Below are 21,993 nucleotides of genomic sequence, written 5' to 3'. Positions count from 1 at the left end.
AAAATAATTTGAAGGTATAAAAATTACACTGCAGTCTGAGCCAGATTCTAAGTAACAAGTTTTAACTATGTGATTTATTTACAGACTTTCAAAAGCAAGAAGTTTAATATTAGTCAGATATATTCTAGTTGCCTAATTATATTATGACTGTTGGAAACTGTCATGTTACCTGAGAAGCTTTGCAGAAGAATGATCGTGCTGTTGTAGGGTTGGCTTGCTGAAGCATGCAGTACAGAGGAGCCAAATGTAATTAAAAGTGGGAACTGGGGAGTGGCACCAGAACTGAAGAAGAAAAGGGGGGGGGGGGGGGGGGGGGGAAGGGTTATATTTGCTGGATTTAAGAGACAAGTTACAGTACAACTACTCAAACTACTCAACAGTGTTTTTTGTACAATGTATTAATTTTTAAAATAATTTAGGCAGTCCCTTGAGCATCCTTATAATGAGCCATGTACAGTGTGATGTGCAAGTTTACAGTTGGGACAAGAACAATTTCAGCTTCTGATGCAATACGCTGAGTGCAGATAGCTTCAGGCATTTGTGGGAGGGAACAGGAATGAACTATTTGCATGCTTTTTTTTTTTAATAACTGACTCCAGGATTAGTGCGTGCTAATACTTGTACTTGAGTAGGACCATAGGAAAGTTCAGTTGGGAAGAGACCTTAGATGATCTCTAGTTCTCTGTACTGAAAGCACCATTGGCTTTGGGGTCACATGGGGATGCTCAGGGCTTTATCTAGGCAAGCCCTCAGAACCCCCAAAGGTGCAGGCTTTGAGTCACTATGAACACCCTGCGACACTACTTGAGTCCTTTGTGAAGGGTCCCCACATACCCAGCCTGATTCTCTTCACCTATTTGCCCTGGACCACTGTCTGCACTTGTGGTTCACCCTGTTGTCTCCACGTCACTGATGATTACTTAAAGAGTGGATCTAAAGTTCAAGCTCTGTGGAGCTGCTATTTCTATGGGCTTCCAGGGAGAATACAGAGCCCTGCCTGCTTCTTAGCCCAGTTGCCAAGCAGCCTCTAGGCTGTGTGTGAACTTCAGTACCAGAGCACTGAGGCAGAATGTGGTGAAAGGCAAGCTAAATTAGAGTCACCAATCCTCCCTGCTGTGGGCAGACCCACACATCCATCACAGAGGGCAACTGGGCTGGGCAGGTGTGGTTGTGCAGGAGACCAAGGCACTGTACAGCTGAAAAAGCTGTCAAGGCCTTTTAAGTAGTGGTGTTTCTGCAGGTGGCAGTAGGCATAGCTACTAGCACTGCAGTTTTCCTTAAGGGATAAGAAATTGCTGTGCTTCAGTTAAGGTTTAATCATTCCTGCTGCAGAAATACAATAAATGAGCAAAAAATGCTATGGGTTTGTTTCAGTAAAATCATACCCTCAAAAAGATAACAATTCGGGCCAGTGTCACTGAACTGCTGTCATGGTTTTGTAATTTTGCTACTGGTATTCCGTATCATAAGTTTCTGTTTCGGAAACTTTCTCTCTCTTATTTTATTTATTACCCTTTGTATGGGAATGTTTGAATCATGGCCTGAACCTCTGATTGACCACCTGAGGCGAGTGCTGAGTCAGCTGCAGGGGCAGAGGTGAATGCAATTTCACCTGAGTGACCGGAAGGGATGGAGCCAGGCTCCACCTCTCCTAGACACCATTTAAGGGCTGACTCCCAAGCAGCAAGGATCCCTAGCTGGAGATCCTTCCCCTTGGAGCCCTTCTGCAAGCCCAGGACATGGGTAAGATCTTTATTTCATTATTTTGTTGTAATGTGATAATCATAACTAAAATATTAAAATGTTCTTTTTTGGGAATGTCTTTAAATGGGTCAAGGGAGAGAACGTTTACTTCCCCTCCCCTGATAAGACAATTCCTGGTCGTATCCCAGGATTTCTGGGATCACCCTACTACGTGTTCCTTGCTGCTGCTCCTCCCGACCACACACATCGCCTCAGCATTAGTGTAAGGCCTACAGATTTCAGATACTCTCTCATTGTATTTGATTTATTTGCTTCCGTTCTAATTATATTGTATTATAGTGTGTTATCTTGCATTCCGATACCATATTTAGTAAATTAGTTAGTTTCTCCTCAGATCATTATTTCTGTTTTTAATTATTTTGGGGTCTTGCATTTCCCTTTTCTGGAGGTGCGGATTCGTGAATCCATCTGCCCCACTAGTCACAGAACTGGGCCAAACCAGGCTGTAATCTGTTGATAATGAATTAGGTAAAGATATTTTAATTACAGAACAGCACCATCTAGCTGAATCTACCGTGGCATAGCCATTATTAAATGCTTGAAATCAAGAGGAAATATGAAATGCTACCTTAAAAAATGAAAATCAACTACTATGAGATCATATAGAAAAACTAGAACAAAAACTTGTCACATTAACAGGAAAGAAATCAAGGCTAATTTTCCCGATTAAACAGGTCTGCAATATTACATTAGAAGATACCCAGGCTCCTAACTAAGTGGACCTGGATAATTCATAATTCAAAGTTTCCACATCCAATCTGAAAGCTCCATCTGAGACGGATCCCTTTGAGATCCACCCTATAATAACTCAGAAAACAAAAAAAGTACAAGATAGGCCAGCAGGGGTGCCCCCCTGATCAATTGCCCCCTGCCGAAACGCATTTGCATTTAACAGCTCAACCCTATACGGTAACTGAATTAATGGACTTAGTTCAACGGTTTTAACAGAAGCCTAGAGAAAGTATGCCAGCCTGGCTTTTAAGGTTATGGGACTCAGGGCAGAAAGTGTCGTGGTTAATGGACCCATAGTATATCTATACCCTATATATATTCCTGAGTTGGGACTATAGAAACTTTATACTCCTGGGGAGGTAGGTGCCCAACACCTAACTTCAACCAAGTTTGGGTTACTGAAATCATTGTTCCTCCAAACCCTCCTATAACAGTATGTGTGCCTGGAAACCATGATGGATTGACATAGATTGTTGATGTTTCTGCTCCAGTATCTGCTAGAGCCATAACCCATTGTATATTCTTTTGGGGCAGGGCTTGAAGGGCAGAAACCTGTGACACAGAAGTGGTGAGGGGAAGCTGGAGGCAGGGTAAAGCAGTAAGCCCACTCCTTTAATGGCATAGCTATGAAAGGTGTCTGGTAGAGAGCTGTGCTTGGTCACTGGAATGTATTTAATGGGGAAAAGTCAAACACTTCCACTAAAGATATTTAGAGTTACTGTTATATAAATATATGGTAACTGTTGAGTCACAACCTGAACCACTAATTGAGCACCTGAGAAAAGGACGCTGGGAGCACAGGTGAAGGCAATTCATCTGTGTGACAGGAAGGAATGGAGCCTGGCTCCACATCTTTTAGACTCCCCCATTTAAGGGCTGACTGCCACTGAGGACTGATCTGCGGTTGGTGATTCATCTCTTATGGAGTCTTGCCTACAAGCTTAGGTCTTTGGAGACGGGTGTGCGCCTTTCCTTTGAAGTACCATCCCATCCACACTAGTCCCTTTGCTGTTACACTATTGTATCACCTTTATACCTCGTTAATATTTCCAATTGTAACATTTGGTGTGCCAGCCAAAATAAAATGCTAAAATGTCCTTTCTTTGGGATGTCTTTAAATGGGCCGAGGGGGAGAACATTATTCCCCTAGGTAAAACTATTCCTGGGCATATCCCAGGATTTCTGGGATCACCCTACTATGTGCTTGCAGTTATAATTGAGAAATAGGGTCCCCTGCAGGTTACTGGAAATACTTCCTCCCCATCCTGCATGGTGGATTACTTTCATGGATGTCATGGTTTTAATGATTTTTGGTTGTCAGTATTCCACATCATAACATCATGTAGTGTGCTGGGAGTTAAAGAGTTAATGCTCCAGTTCTGGGCACCTGTCCAGAAGAGAAGAAAAACTACATACCCCAGAGGACTTGGCATTCAGAGAGGGGATATAAGCTTTTGTAGATCACCTGACCTGCCCTTTTTCGGCTCTCCTCACTGCTGATCATCCCAACCACACGCATTGCTTCTGCATTTGTGTAAGGCCTACAGCTTTCAGATACTCTTTCTCTCATTGTATTTGATTTATTAACTTCAATTCTAATTATATTGTGTTATAGTGTGTTATCTTGCATTCCAATACCATATTTAGTAAATTAGTTTCTTTCTCCTCAGATCGTTGGTGCCGTTTTCAATTATTTTGGGGTCTCCTGTTTCCCCTTTCTGGAGGTGTGGATTTGTGAATCCCTCTGCCCCGCTAGTCACGGAACTGGGCTGAACCAGCCCGTAAACCATTGGCATTCTTGGTGGAGAATGCAGGCAAAAGCTGATTTTTTTTTCTAGCTTTTAGAATGAATCTTTCTCTGCCTTGGAGGGCTTGGTTAGGAGAGTTTCTCTCTTTTGCAGGTGCTTACTGAAAACTTGACTTTGAAAGTCCTGGTGGGCTGCCAGTATTCAGGGATATTTGTAAAGTTTCAGCACTATCTTGCTTCTGTAAAGAGAAAAAAAAGATTGCTCTTTCTTGTTTAAACCTGTTTGCAGCGGGAGCTGCTAATTTTACATATCTCATGATTTTTTTTTTTAAGCAGGCTCCCAGTCTTTCCTTTGAATCCTTTTATGCATTTTTTTTGAATGCTCATCTGATCACTTTGTTAATCTCCCTGAATGTACTGTTGATTATTTTAATTATTTCACTCAGTATCTGTATTTTTAATATTTTGAAAAAGCCTTCCCTAAAACCAGAGAATACTGGGTGGCAGGGAGTACAGAGAGGCTTGGGAGAGACTTGAGAGAGATGGACATCTTTGGTGTCATGGAACTTTACTCCTGAACACCTGAAAGACCCTGAGAGCCTAAACAGATATTTGAGACAGGGATGTTGCGGATGAGGCAGATCTGAGGAGGCACAAATGATTTGGGACCTTACTAATGCTTATTGGGCTTTATTTAATACTATCCCAGAGAGGGAGAGGGTTTCTAAACTTGAGAGAGTCTCCGTGCTGAAAGAGTGTCTCAGAGCTGATAGGGAAAATCTCCAGATCCAGAAAGAGAGTCTTCTAGTCAAGAAACAGTCTCCAAATCCAAAGAGAGAGTCTCCAATCTGAGACAACAGTCTGCTAGTTAAGGAAGAGAATCTCAAAACCTGGTGAGAGTATCTCTGAGGTGAGAAAGAAAGTCTCCAAGCTGAAGGGGAAGATATCTGAGCTAATAGAAAGGAACTCCAGTCTCAACAAGACACCCTCTGATCTGAGCAAGGTAGTCTCCAGTCCAAGGGAGATGCTTTCCAATCTGAGAGAGACTCCCTTCAATCCAAACACGACAACCTGGTAAAGACTGGCAAAAACATCCTGTTGTGACTTGCCTAGGGGCTCCCTTTATATTTGGTATTGATTACCTCAGAAGGGGATATTTTGAGCATCCCAAGGGATATTGATGGGCATTTGAAATAGCTGCTGTAGACACAGAAGGTATTAAGCAGCTGTCTGTTTTGCCTGGCCTATCAGAAAATCCATTTGTTGTGGGGTAGCTATGAGTGGAAGAACAATAGGTACCGATTGCTACAAAAATGGTGCACGGATGGCAGTACTGCACCAACAGGGATTCCTTCCTCCCCATTCATAAGCTGATTTGTCAACTAGAGAGTCAGGGAGTGATAAGCAAAAGTCACTCACCTTTCAACAGCCCCATATGGCCAGTGCGTAAAGCCAGTGGAGAATGGAGGCTGACAGTAGACTACTGTATGGGAACGGTTGAATCACAGCCTGAACCTGTGATTGACCACCTGAGGCAAGCACTGAATCAGGCACGGGAGCACAGGTGAAGGTAATTCACCTGTGTGACCAGAAGGGGTGGAGCCTGGCTCCAACTCTCCTAGACACCATTTAAGGGTTGAGTGCTGTTGGGGAAGGATCTCTTTCCAGTGATTGCTTCTCGTGGAGTTTTTTGCCAGCCTACAACATCAGTGAGCACTTAAATTTATCTATGATGATCTCTTTCCAACGTGTGTCATGGTTTGGTAATTTTGCTATTGGTATTCTGCATCATAACATCATGGACAAAAGAGAAGAAGAACTATGTATCCCAGAAGACCTCATGGTCAGAGAAGGAAGATGCATCACGGAAGATATGTCATCTGGTTGCACAGGGAGAGGAGTGGGTGTGCTTCCAAGCTGTGCGCCTTAATCAATTAGGGCTTTCGGTTTTGGAAACTCTCTCACTCTCCCTCATTTCATTTGATTTATTACCCTTACTTTCAATTAGATTGTATTTTTACGTGTCATCTTGCATTCCATTATCATAGTTAGTAAAATAAGTTGTTCTTTGATCGTTGCTGCTGCTCTGTGTGTGGTTTTTTTTGTTTGTTTTTTGTTTTTTTTTTTTTTTGGGAAGCCAGGGGTGCCAACAGGGTTACTGCTCCCCTGTCATGGGCAAAGATTTATCTAGATAACTCCATGACAGATTTTTGGTGGAGAATGTGGGCAACCTGAAGCTTTTAATGTTAGTAGGAAAAAGGATTTCTTTAAGCCAGAGACTGTGAGACTACAAGGTATTGTTAGTGTGACCTTCATAGGTTATTAGATTATAGTCTGGGCAGTCCGCCAAACTGTGGACATTGTACCGAGTGGTTTCTTTTTGTTGGTTTTTTTTTTCCCCTCCCTTTAGCAGTTACCAGCTGCGTTTGCTCTTTATTGTAGGAGTGCTGTATAAGGGATTAAAAGCTATCATGTTCTTTGCCAGTTACTGGCCTATAATTAACATCATGATTTCTTCTTGTGGAATTGCATTCATGTATAACCAAATAAGGGCATTGATGGAGGCACCTGCCTGGTACCTTTGTGCAATGTTGTCAAAATTCAAATTATACACTTTTGAACCAATTTTCAGACTTTCTTCTCAGTTTGTCGCACATTTTTTGAATGCCGAGCTAGTGCTCGTACTTGTTTGCATGTTATCAATGTCCTTGAATGTATTCCTCTTCATTTGTGCTAAGTGGAAGAAGTCTCCTCCAAGTCCAGAGAATGCTGACTGGCAAGGAATATGGAAAGGTTTAGGAAGAATCTTAGAAGCGTGGGGACCCGCACTGTCATGGGATTTCACTCTTGAACATCTGTGGGATCCCGAGAAACTGAGCCAGCATTTGAGTCAGGGGCAGTGCGGCTTAGATAGATCAAAGGAGGTAGGGCTTATCTGGGGCTTGGCTTGTGCCTACCACGCTCTATATAATACTGTTCTGGAGAGAGAGAGTTTCCGAGCGGAGGTGCAAGCCAAAGGGGGAAATCTTCAAGTCAAACCTGATCAGTCACAGCAGACACCAGTAACAGTGTCAGCAGCCCCTGTAGAAGGCAAGAAATGGAAGCGGGTGTCCTCGCGTCTAGAGTGAAAAAGAAGAAGAAGAAGAAGCGGAGGAGGAGGTAGAGGAAGATCCAGGCGAGGGGACTTCCTCAGAACCAAGAAAGGCAAAAGCAAAAACTAAGAGGCATGAAGAGGACAGTGATGAAGAGGAGATCTCTATTACTGTTCGTTGACCTCTGAAGATGACTGAAATCCTAGGGTCAAGAAAGGAGTTTGCATTGCATCCGAATGAAACTCTTGTCACCTGGTTGCTTTGCTGTTGGGATGGCAGGGCCAGTAGCTTGTCTCTAGATGGTAACGAAGCCCACCAACTAGGAGACATTGCCAGAGACAAATCTATTGGCAGGGGGATTTGTAGATATTTGGATGGAGCTGCAACCCTCTGGGACCGAATATTAATAGCTGTGAGGGAAAGGCATCCCTACAAAGACAGTTTGAAGCCTGTGATGAAAATGTGGGATACAATTGAAAAAGGTATCCAGTATTTGAGGGAAATAGCTGTGGTGGAAATGTTGTATGACCTTAATTTTGCTCCTAATGATCCATGCAAAACCCATGATCCGGAGAGAGTGAGGACTACTACTACTACTACTCCTGTACAATGAGCCCTGCCCTCATTCAGGGGGAAGAGTGATAACAGAGTTACGTATCCCAGAGGGCCTCATGGTCAGAGAAGGAAGATACGTCATCTGGTTGCGCTTGATGTTTTTGCTTTCGCTTGCTGCCAGGGAGAGGAGTGGGTGTGCTTCCAAGCCATGCACCTTCATCAAGTAGGGCTTTTGGTTTCGGAAACTCTCATTCTCTCTCTCTCTCTCATTTTATTTGATTTATTATCCTTACTTCCAATTAGATTGCATTATATTGTGTTATCTTGAATTCCGGTATCATAGTTAGTAAAATAACTTCTCCTTAGATTGTTGTTGCTGCTCCATTTTTTTTTTTTTTTTGAGAAGCCTGGGGGCCTCACGGGCCTACTGCCCCCCGTCACAGGCACAGATTTATCTAGATAACTCCGTGACAACCTGATAATGTTACTAAGCCTAACTTCTCTGTATAGTTATTGATCATCCAGTACTTTTCAACATCTGTATTCTTATTGACCTTACACTTGGCAAGCCAGGCAGGCCAAATATATACTAAAAACATTATGTTTTTCCTGTGGAATCTTTATAAATGGGTCAGGGGGGAGAACATTATCCCCCTAGATAAAATGATTCCAGGGCAGATCCCAGGATTTCTGGGATCTCCGTATTATGATTTAACAACTATGATTGAGAAATGGTGTCCCCTGTGTGTTATGGGGAATATTTCCCTATTCTGCATGGTGGAATATTTTCCAGGTCTCGATGAAGATGTACTAATTACAAAAGAATGGCAGTTAGCTGCCTCTACAGTGGCATGACCACTGCTGAATGCCCTAAACCAGGCTGAAATAAGAGCCAATACTTTAGAAAAGGAAAACCAGCTATTAAAAAACCGTATTGAGAAATTAGAACAGGAGCTTATTATGTTAATGGGAAAAAAAAAACTTTTGCATCTCCCAATAGGCCAGGTCTGTAATATTTCAATAGATGATGACTGCATTTCTGAAACAGACCTGGTTGAGCAAGGAAATAAAAATTCTAAATCAGATTTGGAGGTTCCACTTGCAATGGATTCACTAGAACTCTCTCCTATTATAACCCAAAAAACAAAGAAACTACAAGTTAGACCAGCAGGGGTGCCCCCTGATCAGTGGCCCCTTGTCCAAACACATTTACAGGTAACAGCTAGGCCATTCGCAGAAACAGAATTAATGGACAGGGTACAATGATTCTGGCAGAAGCTGAAGGCAAGTATACCAACCTGGTTACAAAGACTATGGGATTCAGGGGCAGAAAGCATCAAGGCCAATGCACTGAAAATATCTAAATTGGCCACCATGATGGTGCACCCTGCCCTTAGGCAAAGATTATATGCAGGCATCCAATATACTAATGAAAATCATTCTGTAATCGATTGGCTAATGGCAGCATGCCGTATGGTATGGCCAAACAAATTAGATATACCATTAAATACAGGATTGTGGTCCTCCATGGAGGACCTTCAAAATTACATTTGTGAACTGGGCATAAGAGAAGCGATATATGAGGACTCATTTGAAAGTCCAGATAGGGTAAGATTTTTGGCAGGTATGAGAGACTTGATCTTACAACAGGCCCCTTCCCATCTATACGGGACCCTAGTTTCTATATTAAACCCCCTGGTGACCTCAGAGTCTGTGGTCCAGCAGGCTGCCCAATTAGTGGTTGACTTGGGGGAGATAGAGTGCCTTCGGACCAGTTGCAATATTTGAGCAGTAGAGGAAGCAGAGGTCCTTCCAGTAATTAAAACCAGGAAGCCAGTTATACAGAATCCTCAATCAGGGCCCATAAGGGTCTCGTGAAAGCAGATGTTTAACGATCTTATCCAGACTGGGGTCCAATTTGCAAAATTCTCCTCAGTTTTGGAGACAGCTGAAGGATAATCAGAAATTTCAAAATTACCCCCCAAAGAAACGAGGGTAAGAGTTATAGGCAGAGTACCAATAGCAATATGGAACCTAGAGGATTTCATAGTCCCTAATAGAAAAAAGAAGCTCCGTCAGGTGTCTCAGGCCACAATTCCCGAGCCACCAGAAACAAAAGATTTAAACATAGCACAGTTTATGGCATGACAAGGGATGTTAGTCCCCCTAGGCTTCCAGAAGGGACCGGAGGCCCTATGTGGAATTGACGATTTTCTGGTTCCGAAAGAATATTCATAGTTATGGCACTAGTTGATACAGGGGCGGAAACATCGATAATCTATGGAGATCCAACTAAATTTGACGGCGATAAGTGATGACTGGAGGTTTTGGGGGACAGACCATTCCAGTCACCCAAACATGGTTGAAATTGGGGGTTGGGCATCTCTTACCCTGGGAGTATAAGGTATCTATTGCCCCAGTCCAAGAATACATCCTGGGCATAGATATTTTGTGGGGTCTGGCTCTCCAGACAACTGTGGGAGAGTTCAGACTTTGACAAAGGTGTATTAGTGTCCAGGCAGTGCAAGCAATGTGAGAGGCCATGTAAAGCCTGCCAAAACCGCGCTGGATTGCTAATGTTAAACAGTATAGACTCCCAGGTGGGCAAGATGAAATATCAAGAACGGTGCAGGAATTAGAGAGAGTAGGTATTATAAGACCTGCACATAGCCCATATAACTCCCCCATATGGCCAGTGCGAAAGTTGGATAGAACATGGAGAATGACAGTGGACTATAGAGAGTTAAATAAGATCACACTGCCTATTCATGCAGTTGTACTCAATACTGCCTCCCTAATGGACACATTGAGTCGAGAGATAAAAACGTACCATTGTGTCCTAGATTTGGCAAATGCGTTCTTCAGTATTCCAATTGCTGAAGAATTGCAAGATTTGCATTTACATGGGGAGGCAGGCAGTGGACCTTTTATGTCCTGATGCAGGGGTACGTGCATTTGCCAACATATTGCCATAATCTAGTGGCACGTGACCTGACTAATTGGAGAAAACCTGATTACGTTAACTTGTATCATTTTATTGATGATCTCCTGTTGACATCTGACTCACTGGAGGCGGTAGGACAGGCAGCAGATTTATTAACCATCTATCTGCAGGAAAGAGAATGGGTTATAAATCCTCAGAAGGTGCAAGGTCTGGGCCTGTCTGTAAAATTCCTGGGGGTAGTTTGGTCAGGAAAGACCAAAGTACTACCCAGTGCTGTAATAGATAAGATTCAGGCATTCCCAGACCCTACAACACTGAAGCAGCTACAGGAGTTTCTAGGTATTTTGGGGTACTGGCACTCCTTTATACCTCATTTAGCACAGCTGCTGAGGTCTTTGTACAGACTCATGAAAAAGGGGCAGCTATGGGACTGGGGCAGAATGGAACAGGACGCTTTCCAACAGACAAAACTGGCAGTTAAAGAAGCCCAGGCATTGGGTATATTTGATCCTACCCTCCCAGCCAAATTGGATGTTCATGTCACTCAAGATGGCTTTGGCTGGGACCTGTGGCAACGCCAGAGTTCTGTCCGGACCCCCATTGGATTCTGGTCTCAGGTCTGGCATGGAGCAGAAGAAATATACAGTATGATTGAAAAACAGTTATTGGCTGCCTATTCTGCATTACAGGCTGTAGAGCCAATACCCCAAACAGCTGAGATCATAGTTAAGACCACCCTGCCGATTCAGGGGTGGGTGAAAGATCTGACCCACCTTCCTAAGACAGGGGTGGCCCAAGCACAAACAGTAGCACGATGGGTTGCCTTGATGTGCATAATCTAACTCTATAACCACAAAGTAGTTATAAAATCAGGTATATTTAATCAACGCTGCGCAGACACCTGTTGCAAGGGGGATAGCTCCTCCTAACTTGCACACTGTCAGGAAAAAGCATGCTACAGATATAGGCTGAACTAATACATAATCAATAGTTTCCAGGAATTCGGATACATATTCATTACATTCCTGAGAACACATTAGCATGCAGTCCCTCCCCCCCTCGCGTGTATGTAGTGAGTCGTGAGAATCTCCTCCTGGTGGTCATGGGATGAAGGCTCATCGTCTTCCTCGCAATGGCTTGTAGTCTTCCTCGCTGTAAACTTCTGTCCCTGTGGGAGGGACACCCCCCAAACCAGTTGCAGCTTGCCCTGTGGACATCTAATCACCTCATTGCCAGACATCCTCCGGCTGTTCTCAAACTCTTATCTTTATGGCCTTCATCCCCCTCATTATCCCAGACCCAGTGTCTGCAATCCCCATTCTTCTAACAACCTCTATTTAAACTATCTCTAACTACTCCTATCCCAGTTTCTGTGAAGCTCCTTTCTTTCTCTTACTGTGGGGCCCTTCTCTCATCCTTCAGCCTATCTCAGTGAGAGGAGTAGTCTGTCTTCATCACCACTGAAAGAAGAGCTTCTAAAGATCTTAGGCCCAGTGACGTGTCACAGTGATGTGCCAAAAGAAACATTGGTCACTCCATCAGAGGAGAGTCCCATTCAGGAGGGACTCCTGAAGATGTCTTGTACACGGATGGGTCCACAAGGGCAACCTGAGCAAATGGAGAGCAGTAACATACCATTCCTCAGCTAAAACAATCTGGTTTGAAGAGGAGGGTGATCAGAGTAGCCAATGGGCAGAACTGTGACCCATGTGGATGTTTATAACTGTCAGTGGTTTACGGGCTGGTTCGGCCTGGTTCCGTGACTAGTAGGGTGGAGGGATTCACGAATCTGGGCCTCCGGAAAGGGGAAACAGGATCCCAAATAATTAAAAACAGTGGCAACGATCTGAGGAGAAACAAACTAATTTACTAAATATGGTATTGGGATGCAAGATAACACGCTATAATACAGTATAATACAGTATAATTAGAATGGAAGCTAATAAATCAAATATAATGAGAGAGATATGAAAGGTGGAAAGGCCTCACCATAATGCTGAGGTGAGATGCACAGTTGGGTCGAGCAGCAGGGAGAAGAGCCAAAAAGGGACATCAGGTGACCTTGCCAGAGGTTATATCTCCTCTCTGAACGCAAAGCCCCCTGGTGTATGTAGTTCTTCTCTTCCGGACAGGTGCCCAGAACTGGAGCATTAACTCTTTAACTCCCAGTGCACTACATGATGTTATGATGTGGAATACCAATAACCAAAAATCATAAAACCATAACAATAACCAAGGAAGCTGGTGATGGTATCCTAAACATCTGCACAGATAGTTGGGCTGTGTACCGGGGGCTCACTCTTTGGATTGCACAGTGGGCCACCCAGGAATGGACTATCCATGCCTGATCAGTCTAGGGCAGAGATATTTGGTTAGACATATGGAATGTGGTTAAACACAGGACTGTATGTGTCTACCACATTTCTGGTCACCAATCCCTACAGTCACTGGGAAATGATTAAGCTGACACACTGGCCCGAGTTAGATGGATTGAGAATTCACCATCTGAGAACATCGCCCGCTGGTTACATCAGAAGCTGCGGCAAGCTGGACAAAAGACAATGTGGGCAGCTGCTAAAGCATGGGGGCTGCCCATACAGTTATCTGATGTAGCCCAGGCATGCCAAGACTGTGACGCTTGCTCCAAGATGAGACTGAGATCGTTGCCCGAAACAACAGCCCATTTTGCTAGAGGACACAATCCTCTCTAGAGATGGCAGGTTGATTACACTGGGCCCCTCCCTCGGTCTGAGGGGGCGAGATATGCCCTGACCTGCATCGATACTGCAAGTGGGCTACTGCAGGCCTATCCAGTGCCAAGAGTGAACCAGGCATATACCACCAAGGCACTTACCAAGTTGATGGCTGCCTATGGGACACCTCAAATCATCGAGAGCAACCAAGAGACTCATTTTACTGGTGCAGTGATACAACGCTGGGCAGATGAAAACAACATCGAATGGCGATTCTACCTGCCATATAATCCAGCGGGGGCAGGCCTTATTGAACACTCTAATGGTATTCTTACGGCTGCCCTGAAGACAGACTCAGTCCCTGCAGGGGTGGACAAAGAGACTCTATGAAACCCTGCGGGACCTGAATGAAAGGCCTCGAGACGGTAGACCTGGTGCCCTGAAAATGCTACAGACAACATGGGCCTCCCTGCTTAGGATTCAAATTACAGGCACCAATAATTGGGTAAGACCCCAAATTGGCAATTAAAATAACCTTCTGCACCCATAGAATAAAATGGCCTTGGAAGGTACAGGTAGGACCAAAGTGGTGTGGCCTACTTGCACCCTGGGGAGATTATTGGAGATGGGAGGCTCAGTAGTCCCTCTGGTAATTGGTACATCATCTATTGACATTGTGGTCAACACTCCGGTCTTCATTGCTAAGGGGACCCTCATCATGTCCCTATGGCAGATCAGCACACCCCCTATGGTGCCTGATATAGTTATGCAGCTGCAGACATCTGGTCAAAGGGTGTGGTGCAGGCAGCTGGGGCATGCCCCAGTGCAAGCTGAAGTGTTGACCCAGGATAGGATTATAGCCTGTTTCTTGCCCTGGTGGGCAGACCTTCCCCTCCTTGTACCCCTGAAACATTTGTACTACTCTCTGTGAGTCTTTGAGTCTATAGAATCACTGGAAGGAGCGAAATGTCATTGAAGCGTTCCAGTACTGCTGTGAGATCATGCAATCATACATGGCACCTGGTGATAGTCTATGTGGGACTGATGGACCCTAAGATGGACCTGCACCAAACAACTGCATGCCTCTAGTAACACCATCAAGCACTGGCCCATGAACAAGCACAACCTTCAACTGCAGATTGACCATCAATCATCTTACATTATATCAACCTGTATCACAATGAGCAATTGTACAAGTGTCATGGTGCGTTGGTTCTTTATATTAGGGAAGGCTCACCTTTCAATCAGCTCAGTCATTGGTTCATGCTGTGAAGGGGTGGAGCATATGGCAACTGTTGAGTCATGGCCTGAACCACTGATTGAGCACCTGGGGAAAGGACCCTGTCAGCCCTGGGAGCACAGGTGAAGGCAATTCACCTGTGTGACAGGAAGGGGTGGAGCCTGGCTCTACCTCTCTTAGACCTCATTTAAGGGCTGACTGCCACTCTGGATGGTTATCTGGTTGGAGTTTTCTTTTTTTGGGGAGTGTTTTGTGTGAGCCTAGGATTTTGGAGTTGGGTGTGCACTTTTTCTTTGAAGTACTATTCTGTCTGTGCTAGTCCTTTTGTTGGTCCACTCTTGTATTGGTTTTCCACTGTATTAATCTTTCTGTTTGTTGCATTTAATTAAAAGGCAATTTATACTGAAATATTTATATTGATATTTTATTTAGTTGTGAAGTGATTTTTCTTTTGAATGTTTTTTGTTTTTTTTTTTTTTTGCAGTGATCCCTACGTCAAACTTTCTTTGTATGTAGCAGATGAGAACAGAGAACTTTCTCTGGTGCAGACAAAAACTATTAAAAAGGTATGTGTGTAGTTTTTTTTGTTTTTCTGGAAATGTTAAGAACTTTGGATCAGTTTTTTATAGCATAGTAGAATTTTTTTATGTACATGTGTATAAACCTAATAATGCTTTTTTTTTCACACCAAAGTGAGAGAATCAGTGCATGCGTATTCAGTACATGTTTTTGTTTCTTAAACAAATTATAATATTATGCATCATTTATTGTTTCTCTTATTGAAATCATGTTTTAGTGAAAGGTATTTGAAATAAAGAACTAAGAAGCTCTGCTTAATTTTTAGCTGATTTTTTTCAGCAAAAGTGATTGTTTTTTATACTCTTTTGAAATTTAAATTTTTCAAGTATTTGCATGAGAACTTAATTAAATGACAGATGATAGTATGAAAAGCTTGTGAATGTACTGAAGTTTTTCATTTCTTCTTGTCAAATGAAAAATAGAAAAATCTGCTAGGGGATATTTATTTTTGTTATGGTGTTGTGAAAATGGTAAGTCAAGGCTTGAAGCAGTCATTAAGCACCTGGTAGGAAGGCAGGGACAACCCAGGGGAGCTCAGGTTTAAGTGATGTACCTGACTGAATGGAACGGGTAGATTCTGCCTCCACCCCTTCCCAGACTTCATTTAAAGGTTGGCAGTAGAGGTGAGGGCATCTTGTTTGGAGATCCTTGCCTACTTTAAGGACCTTATAGGCCTTCTGAAGGTAAGCAGCTGCTTTCTTTTATTTCTGTGCCTGCTGCTGTTGTATCTGAGTGGATCTTTGCTTGCTTCAGCCTGGGGTCTTGCTGTTCTGTTGTCTTATGGTGCTTTTATCATGGAGCTTTCTCTAGATGTGTCCATGACAGGGGGATAGCATGCCTACAGCTGCCCCTCCTCCCCCTCAAAAAAAGGGGCGTGTCAATGGTCTACAGGCTGGTTTGGGGTGGTTCTGTGACTAATGGGGCAGGGGGACCCATAGGCCCGTGCCCTGGGAAAAGGGGGAAGGGTAGAGAGATAGGAGGTGGGCTTAAAAACAAAACAGCAGCAACAATCTGAGGAGAAAAGTTCATTTACTAAATAAGATAATGGAATGCAAGGTACCACAATATAATGCAATGTAATTAGTATTGAGGCTAAGAAGTAAAATGAGAAAGCGTCCAAAACCGTAGGCCTTACTCTAAAGCTGAAGGTGAGACTGCTAGGGAGCACGCACTGTTAAGCAGTAAAAGATAGAGGCAGTCTTGTGATTCACAAGCAGTTTTATCTTCCCCTGTGATCGGAAAAGGGATACACAAAGTTTTCTCTAAGGTATGTAGTTCTTCAGAGAACCAGGTAGCCAGAAAATGGCAGTCTGTGTGGCTGGAGCAGTAACTCTTTAACTCCCAGTGCTTTACGTGATGTTATGTTGTGGAATAATGATAACAAATCATAAAACCATGATAGCTTTTCATTCTGTTGCACATGGCCCCAGTATTTTGGAAAGCATTTTCTGTAAATATGATTTACTGGTAATAATGGCAGAGAAGAAAGAACTTGGAACCTTCATTTAAAAAAAAAAAAAAGAGGAAAGCTGAAACTTCCATTTTTATGAGGTTATGTAGGATGGACAATGATTCAGTTCACATCATAATTGCAGAGAAGAGTAGTGAGGAAAATGGTTTTACCTAAAAAGCAGGGTAGAAGGATTCTGCACTAAAATCCGAGCCGTAAGTGACATGACATCCTGCATAATGTGGAAGATTTGGTTCCTTCGGTGGCATCAGTAGCATGATGGGTGGAGGGAACTTCCCTGCCTTTAAACATCCAGTTCAGCACTGGCAGTCGAGGTGCCAGAAGGAGCTGCATTTCAGTACAGATTACTTCATAAGCAGCTCGAACCCCCTCTGCAGCTAAGATCTCCTTTTCAGTTGGAGTGTTTGTTCTAATATCCTGTAGGAAGACTTAACTCAGCTTGACTCCTGTCAGTCCTTAATCTCTACAATACTTGTTCTTTTTTAGGGTTGTAGCTCTTTGCTGGTGAGCCTTTCATTACTGTTTCCCTGCTAATATTCTTTGTGAAGTGGCTATTCATCCATTTCTGGAGAATTTCGATATGATTTTTTTTCTCTTTTGCTGTGATTCTAGCAGTTGCACTTTCTTACTCAACCTGTCAGTTGTTCAAATTAGTGAAGGTGGAAGAAACTTTGTACAGTCACCTGTTCATTTACTAAAAATCAGGCTAATTCATAATTACTAATCTAAGGAAATGTGGTTAAGCAGTACTCAAAAATAATACATTACTGATTAGAATCATAGAATCACAAGATTGGAAAGAACCTACAAGATCATCTAGTCCAACTGTCCTCCCATAACAATTGCTACCACAAGCCACTAAACCATATCTCGTAGCTCCTCATCCAGATGCCTCTTGAATGCTGCCAGGGACAGTGACTCCACCACCTCCCTGGGCAGGCCATTCCAGTGCAAGACCACTCCCTGAGAGAAAAAGGTTTTTCCTTTCTAATCTGAATTTCCTCTGGTACAACTTGTGGCCATTTCACAGGTCCTGTTTGTCACCTGGGAGAAGAGATGAAACCCCTCCTCATCACAGCCTCTCTTCAGAAAGTTGTAGAGTGCAATGAGATCTCCCATGAGCCTCCTCTTCTCCAGAGTGAACAATCCCAGCTCTTGCTCCAGACCCCTCACTGGTTTTGTTGCCCTTCTCTGGACATGTTCCAGGGCCTCAATGTCTTTCTTGTAATGAGGGGCCCAAAACTGAACACAATGCTTGAGATGCAGCCTCACCAGTGCTGAGTACAGGGGGATGATTACCTCCCTGCTCCTGCTGGCAACACTATTTCTAATGCAGACCAGGATGGCATTGGCCCTCCTGGCCACCTGGGCACACTGTCAGCTGATATTCAGCCAAGCATCAATCAATACCCTCAGGTCCCTTTCCTCTTCAGTCATCCAGCCACTCAGCCCCAAGCCTATAGTGCTGCATGGGGTTATTGTGGCCAAAGTGCAGGACACGGCACTTGGCCTTGTTGGACCTCATCCCATTCACCTTGGCCCAGAGATCCAGATTAGCTAGATCCCTCTGAAGAGCCTCCCTACCCGCAGGCAGATCAACACTACCTCCCAATTTGGTGTCATATGCAAACTTACTGAGGGTATACTCAATCCCCTCATCTAGGTCATCAATAAAGATATTTAACAAGATGGGCCCCAATACTGACCTCTGGGGGACACCACTTGTAACAGGTCACCAGCTGGACTTAACTTCATTAACTACTACCCACTGGGCACAGCCCTCTAGCCAGTTCCTTACCCAAAGAAGGGTATGCCTGTCTAGGCCACAGGCAGCCAGTTTCCCCAGGAGAACACGGTGATTAGGCAGTCTATAACAGACCCCCACCAAGATGTCACCCCTACAGGCCTTCCCCCCTGATTTTTATCCATAGATGCTCAATGTTATCATTCCCAACCCCAAGCTCTTCAACATCAAAACACCCTTTAATATAAAGGGCCACACCACCACCCTTCCTTCCTTGTCTATCCCTTCTGAAGAGCTTGTAACTAACCATCACAGCACTCCAATCATGGGAGTGGTCCCACCACATTTCAGTAATAGCAACTAGGTCATAGCCTGCCGCACAATCACTTCCAGCTCCTCCCTGCTTGTTGCCCATGCTGCATGCATTGGTGAAGACACACTTCAGCTGAGTCATCAGCCTCACCCCCAGCTCAAGCATTGTTACCCTAGGCTCATCTCTGGTGAGCCCTGTTTTGTCCCCTTCCTCCATCATAGCTAGTGTAAAGCTCTTTTGACAAGCCCTGCTAGCTCCTGTGCTAGGATTCGTTTCCCCCTTTGAGATAGGTGGGTTCCATGCACGGACAACAGGCCAGGGGCCGAGTAAACTGCCCCATGATCAAAGAACCCAAAGTTTCTGCCTCGACACCAGCCTCTGAGCCAATTATTCATCGCTTGTGCTTTCCAAGCCTGCTCCGTGTCCTTCACTGCCCCTGAAGGTATAGAACAAAAGATCACTTGCGCTCCTGCTCCTTGAACTAAATGCCCTAAACCCCTGAAATCTCTTTTCATAGTTCATAGGCTTCTCTGAGCCATTTCATCACTGCCCACCAGAACTATGAATAATGGAAAGAAATCAGTGGACCTAACCAGCTTTGGGATTTTTCTAGTTATGTCCCTGACCCAGGCCCCAGGAAGGCAGCACACTTCCCAACAGCTCGGGTCTGATCTGCATATGGGGCCTTCAGTTCCTCTGAGAAGGGAGTCACCCACCACAACCACCCTTCTTTCCTTTCCTGACAGAGGCAGTCTCAAGGCGTGGGAGTGATCATCTCACCTTAGGCTCCCTCCTAGGCAGATCCTGCATCACCTCCCCTTCAATTTTCAGCATCTCAAACCTGTTGCTTAGAGGGAGCTGGGGAAGCAGGGTAGGCAGGCAGGGGGGCTCCCATGGCACCGAGTCGGGACTCTTTTCCAGCCCTCCTCATCTGTCAGATCTGTCCAACTGGGACAGGGCAGGGGGTCCACCACTTTTTTGGGGGTTTCTCCCTGGCAACCCTTCCTTCTGGCACGCCAGCGAGTCACTCTACAAGTCAGTCTCCTGCTCACGCTCCCTGATGGTCCTTAGTCTCTCCACTCCCTCCTTGAGCTCCACCATCAGGCTGAACAGCTCATCCACCTGCTGACACCTCACCCTAACCCTAACCCTGCCACCCACCCCAGGCAGCAGCAGGCTTAGGCCCTCTCTGCAGCCAGAGATCTGAACAGCTATGTTTCTGGGCAGGTCCTCTGTCTGGGTTGCCACAGTCTTCTTGGAATAAGCCTACTGTCTAGTGGAAACCATGTTTAGGCTTGCAGTCTCAGAGACTGCCAAGAGGATAGCTAGTTTCCTGAGCAAAGAGGGACAACACTTACACTCCTTACCATTTGATCCACTTCCTACAACTGCAGCACAGTATAGGGAGTATGGGTTGTGCTCACTCACTGAACCTCTGAATTCTCAGAGGGCAGCAACCCCAGTTACTCACCTAGTGCACTCTGTGGGTAGAAGCTAGCTTCTGCCCTCCCCAAGACTATTTAAAGCTTATCACTAGGTGCCAGCATCAAGGGTGGGTAATGACACACTTGTAGGGTGTTTAAACTGTGCTGCTAATGTACCAGCCCCACTCCCTGCTTGCTCAGCAGCCCACCCACAAGCAGCTAGGCCCCCAGCACAAGTGCAGTAATGTTGCTAGCTTCAAAAAAGCCTTAAAAAGAGCTTTTTTGTTGGCCTTTTTCACTTGCCCAGTGCAGTCTTACCTGCTCTGTAGTTAGTCTCTGCAGCAAAATGCAGTAGTATCCTCAAATTTAGTTGCTAAATTTTATTCAAGATGTCTCTCTCTCCAAGAACAGCTGCAGTGAATGAATGCAAATACTTTAAACAATATTTTTTTCTTTATTGCTTAATTGTTTTAGTGAATATTTTTTTGCTCTTTATGGCAAAAAAGCAGAAAGCTTCTCTCTGTCCCCTACCCCATCCTTCTGATCATTGGTCTTGTTTGTCTTGAAATAGTTTCCTGCACAGAATCACAAAGTTTTTTAGGATAAAGAGCTTTTCTGCAAATACAGATGCTAACTTCTGTACAGCTGTTTGTAGAGGTCTAGAGGCCGAGTTTTTTTTTAATGCATCTCTTTTCGTAAATAATTTCATTTTCTCCTTGATTTCTGTAAATTTTCAAGAAGGTAGTTTTCAAATCTCAGTATTTTATTTATTATTAGTTGTATATACACTGGGTTGAGATTCAGCTCCAACTCAAAAGGGAAGGGGAAGTTGTGCGACTGTCAGTGCTGCAACCATGGGTGTGTGTAGTTTCATGTGGAGAAGTGCAATGTAGTGTCAGCTGCTGTGTCCTGGGCAGGGTAAATATATTGAATCTGTATCAGGGAGTTCTGGATAAACAGCCAAGATTGTCCTCTCTGCTCCAACAAAACTTTGGTGGGTGTAGAGCCAATTCACTACAGCAGCTCTGCTGTGTGAAAGAATGGTTTGGCAGGAAAATAAAACCATTGCCCACATCATACTTATTTTCAACGTATCCAAATTTGAAGCACACAAACTATGAATGACTGTAGTTTGAATTTTTATCAATTTATGATTTTGTTTGAGCTCCATTCAGATTGCAAATAGAGCACATGCTATTCTGTATGTTTTATTTTCATTATTAAAACAGAATAATAGTCCTTTGTAGGCTTGGGGGAGATTAGGAAAAGTATGGTGTCTGTTCAAAGGAAATAACATTTCCTTTTGTTCTTTTATTTTTCTAATCTACATTATAAGGCTGTCCTTATCTTTGTAGTCCTAATATTGATACTGTATTTAAAAAAACAAACAAACAAACAGGTTTTCTGTCTTGATCTAAATAAATCTGGAGAATAGAATGTCTTTGGGTTTGTTTCTGTAGCTTCCTGGTGGTTGTGGTTTAACCCGGCAGGTGGCTCAGCACCACACAGTCATTCACTTGCTCCTCCCCTTCCCAGTGGAATAGGGGAGAGAACTGGGGGGGGGGGAGTAGAACTCATGGACTGAGATAAAGCTATTTACTAAGAGAAAAGAAAGAGGATAATAGCGATGGCAATATATATAATTATATATATATATTATATATAAGATGACAATACATATGGTGATGCACAAGC

At 43.9% G+C, this 21,993-nt stretch overlaps 1 protein-coding gene across 10 annotated transcripts in view; it reads left to right on the top strand.

Annotated features, from left to right (window-relative positions):
* Positions 1-21,993, top strand: part of NEDD4L (NEDD4 like E3 ubiquitin protein ligase) — a 399,166-nt gene that overhangs the window by 160,391 nt on the left and 216,782 nt on the right. For all 10 annotated transcript variants that reach the window (XM_046905153.1, XM_046905152.1, XM_025144553.3 and 7 more), the window contains one exon: positions 15,252-15,333. In XM_046905153.1, coding sequence (XP_046761109.1) covers positions 15,252-15,333 — 82 coding nt within the window. The remainder of the gene's footprint in view (positions 1-15,251; positions 15,334-21,993) is intronic.

The sequence above is a fragment of the Gallus gallus genome, chromosome W, assembly GCF_016699485.2.
Source record: "Gallus gallus isolate bGalGal1 chromosome W, bGalGal1.mat.broiler.GRCg7b, whole genome shotgun sequence".
Taxonomy (NCBI): domain Eukaryota; kingdom Metazoa; phylum Chordata; class Aves; order Galliformes; family Phasianidae; genus Gallus; species Gallus gallus.
Note: the sequence above shows the minus strand (reverse complement) of the source record. Positions and strands in the feature narration are given on the sequence as shown.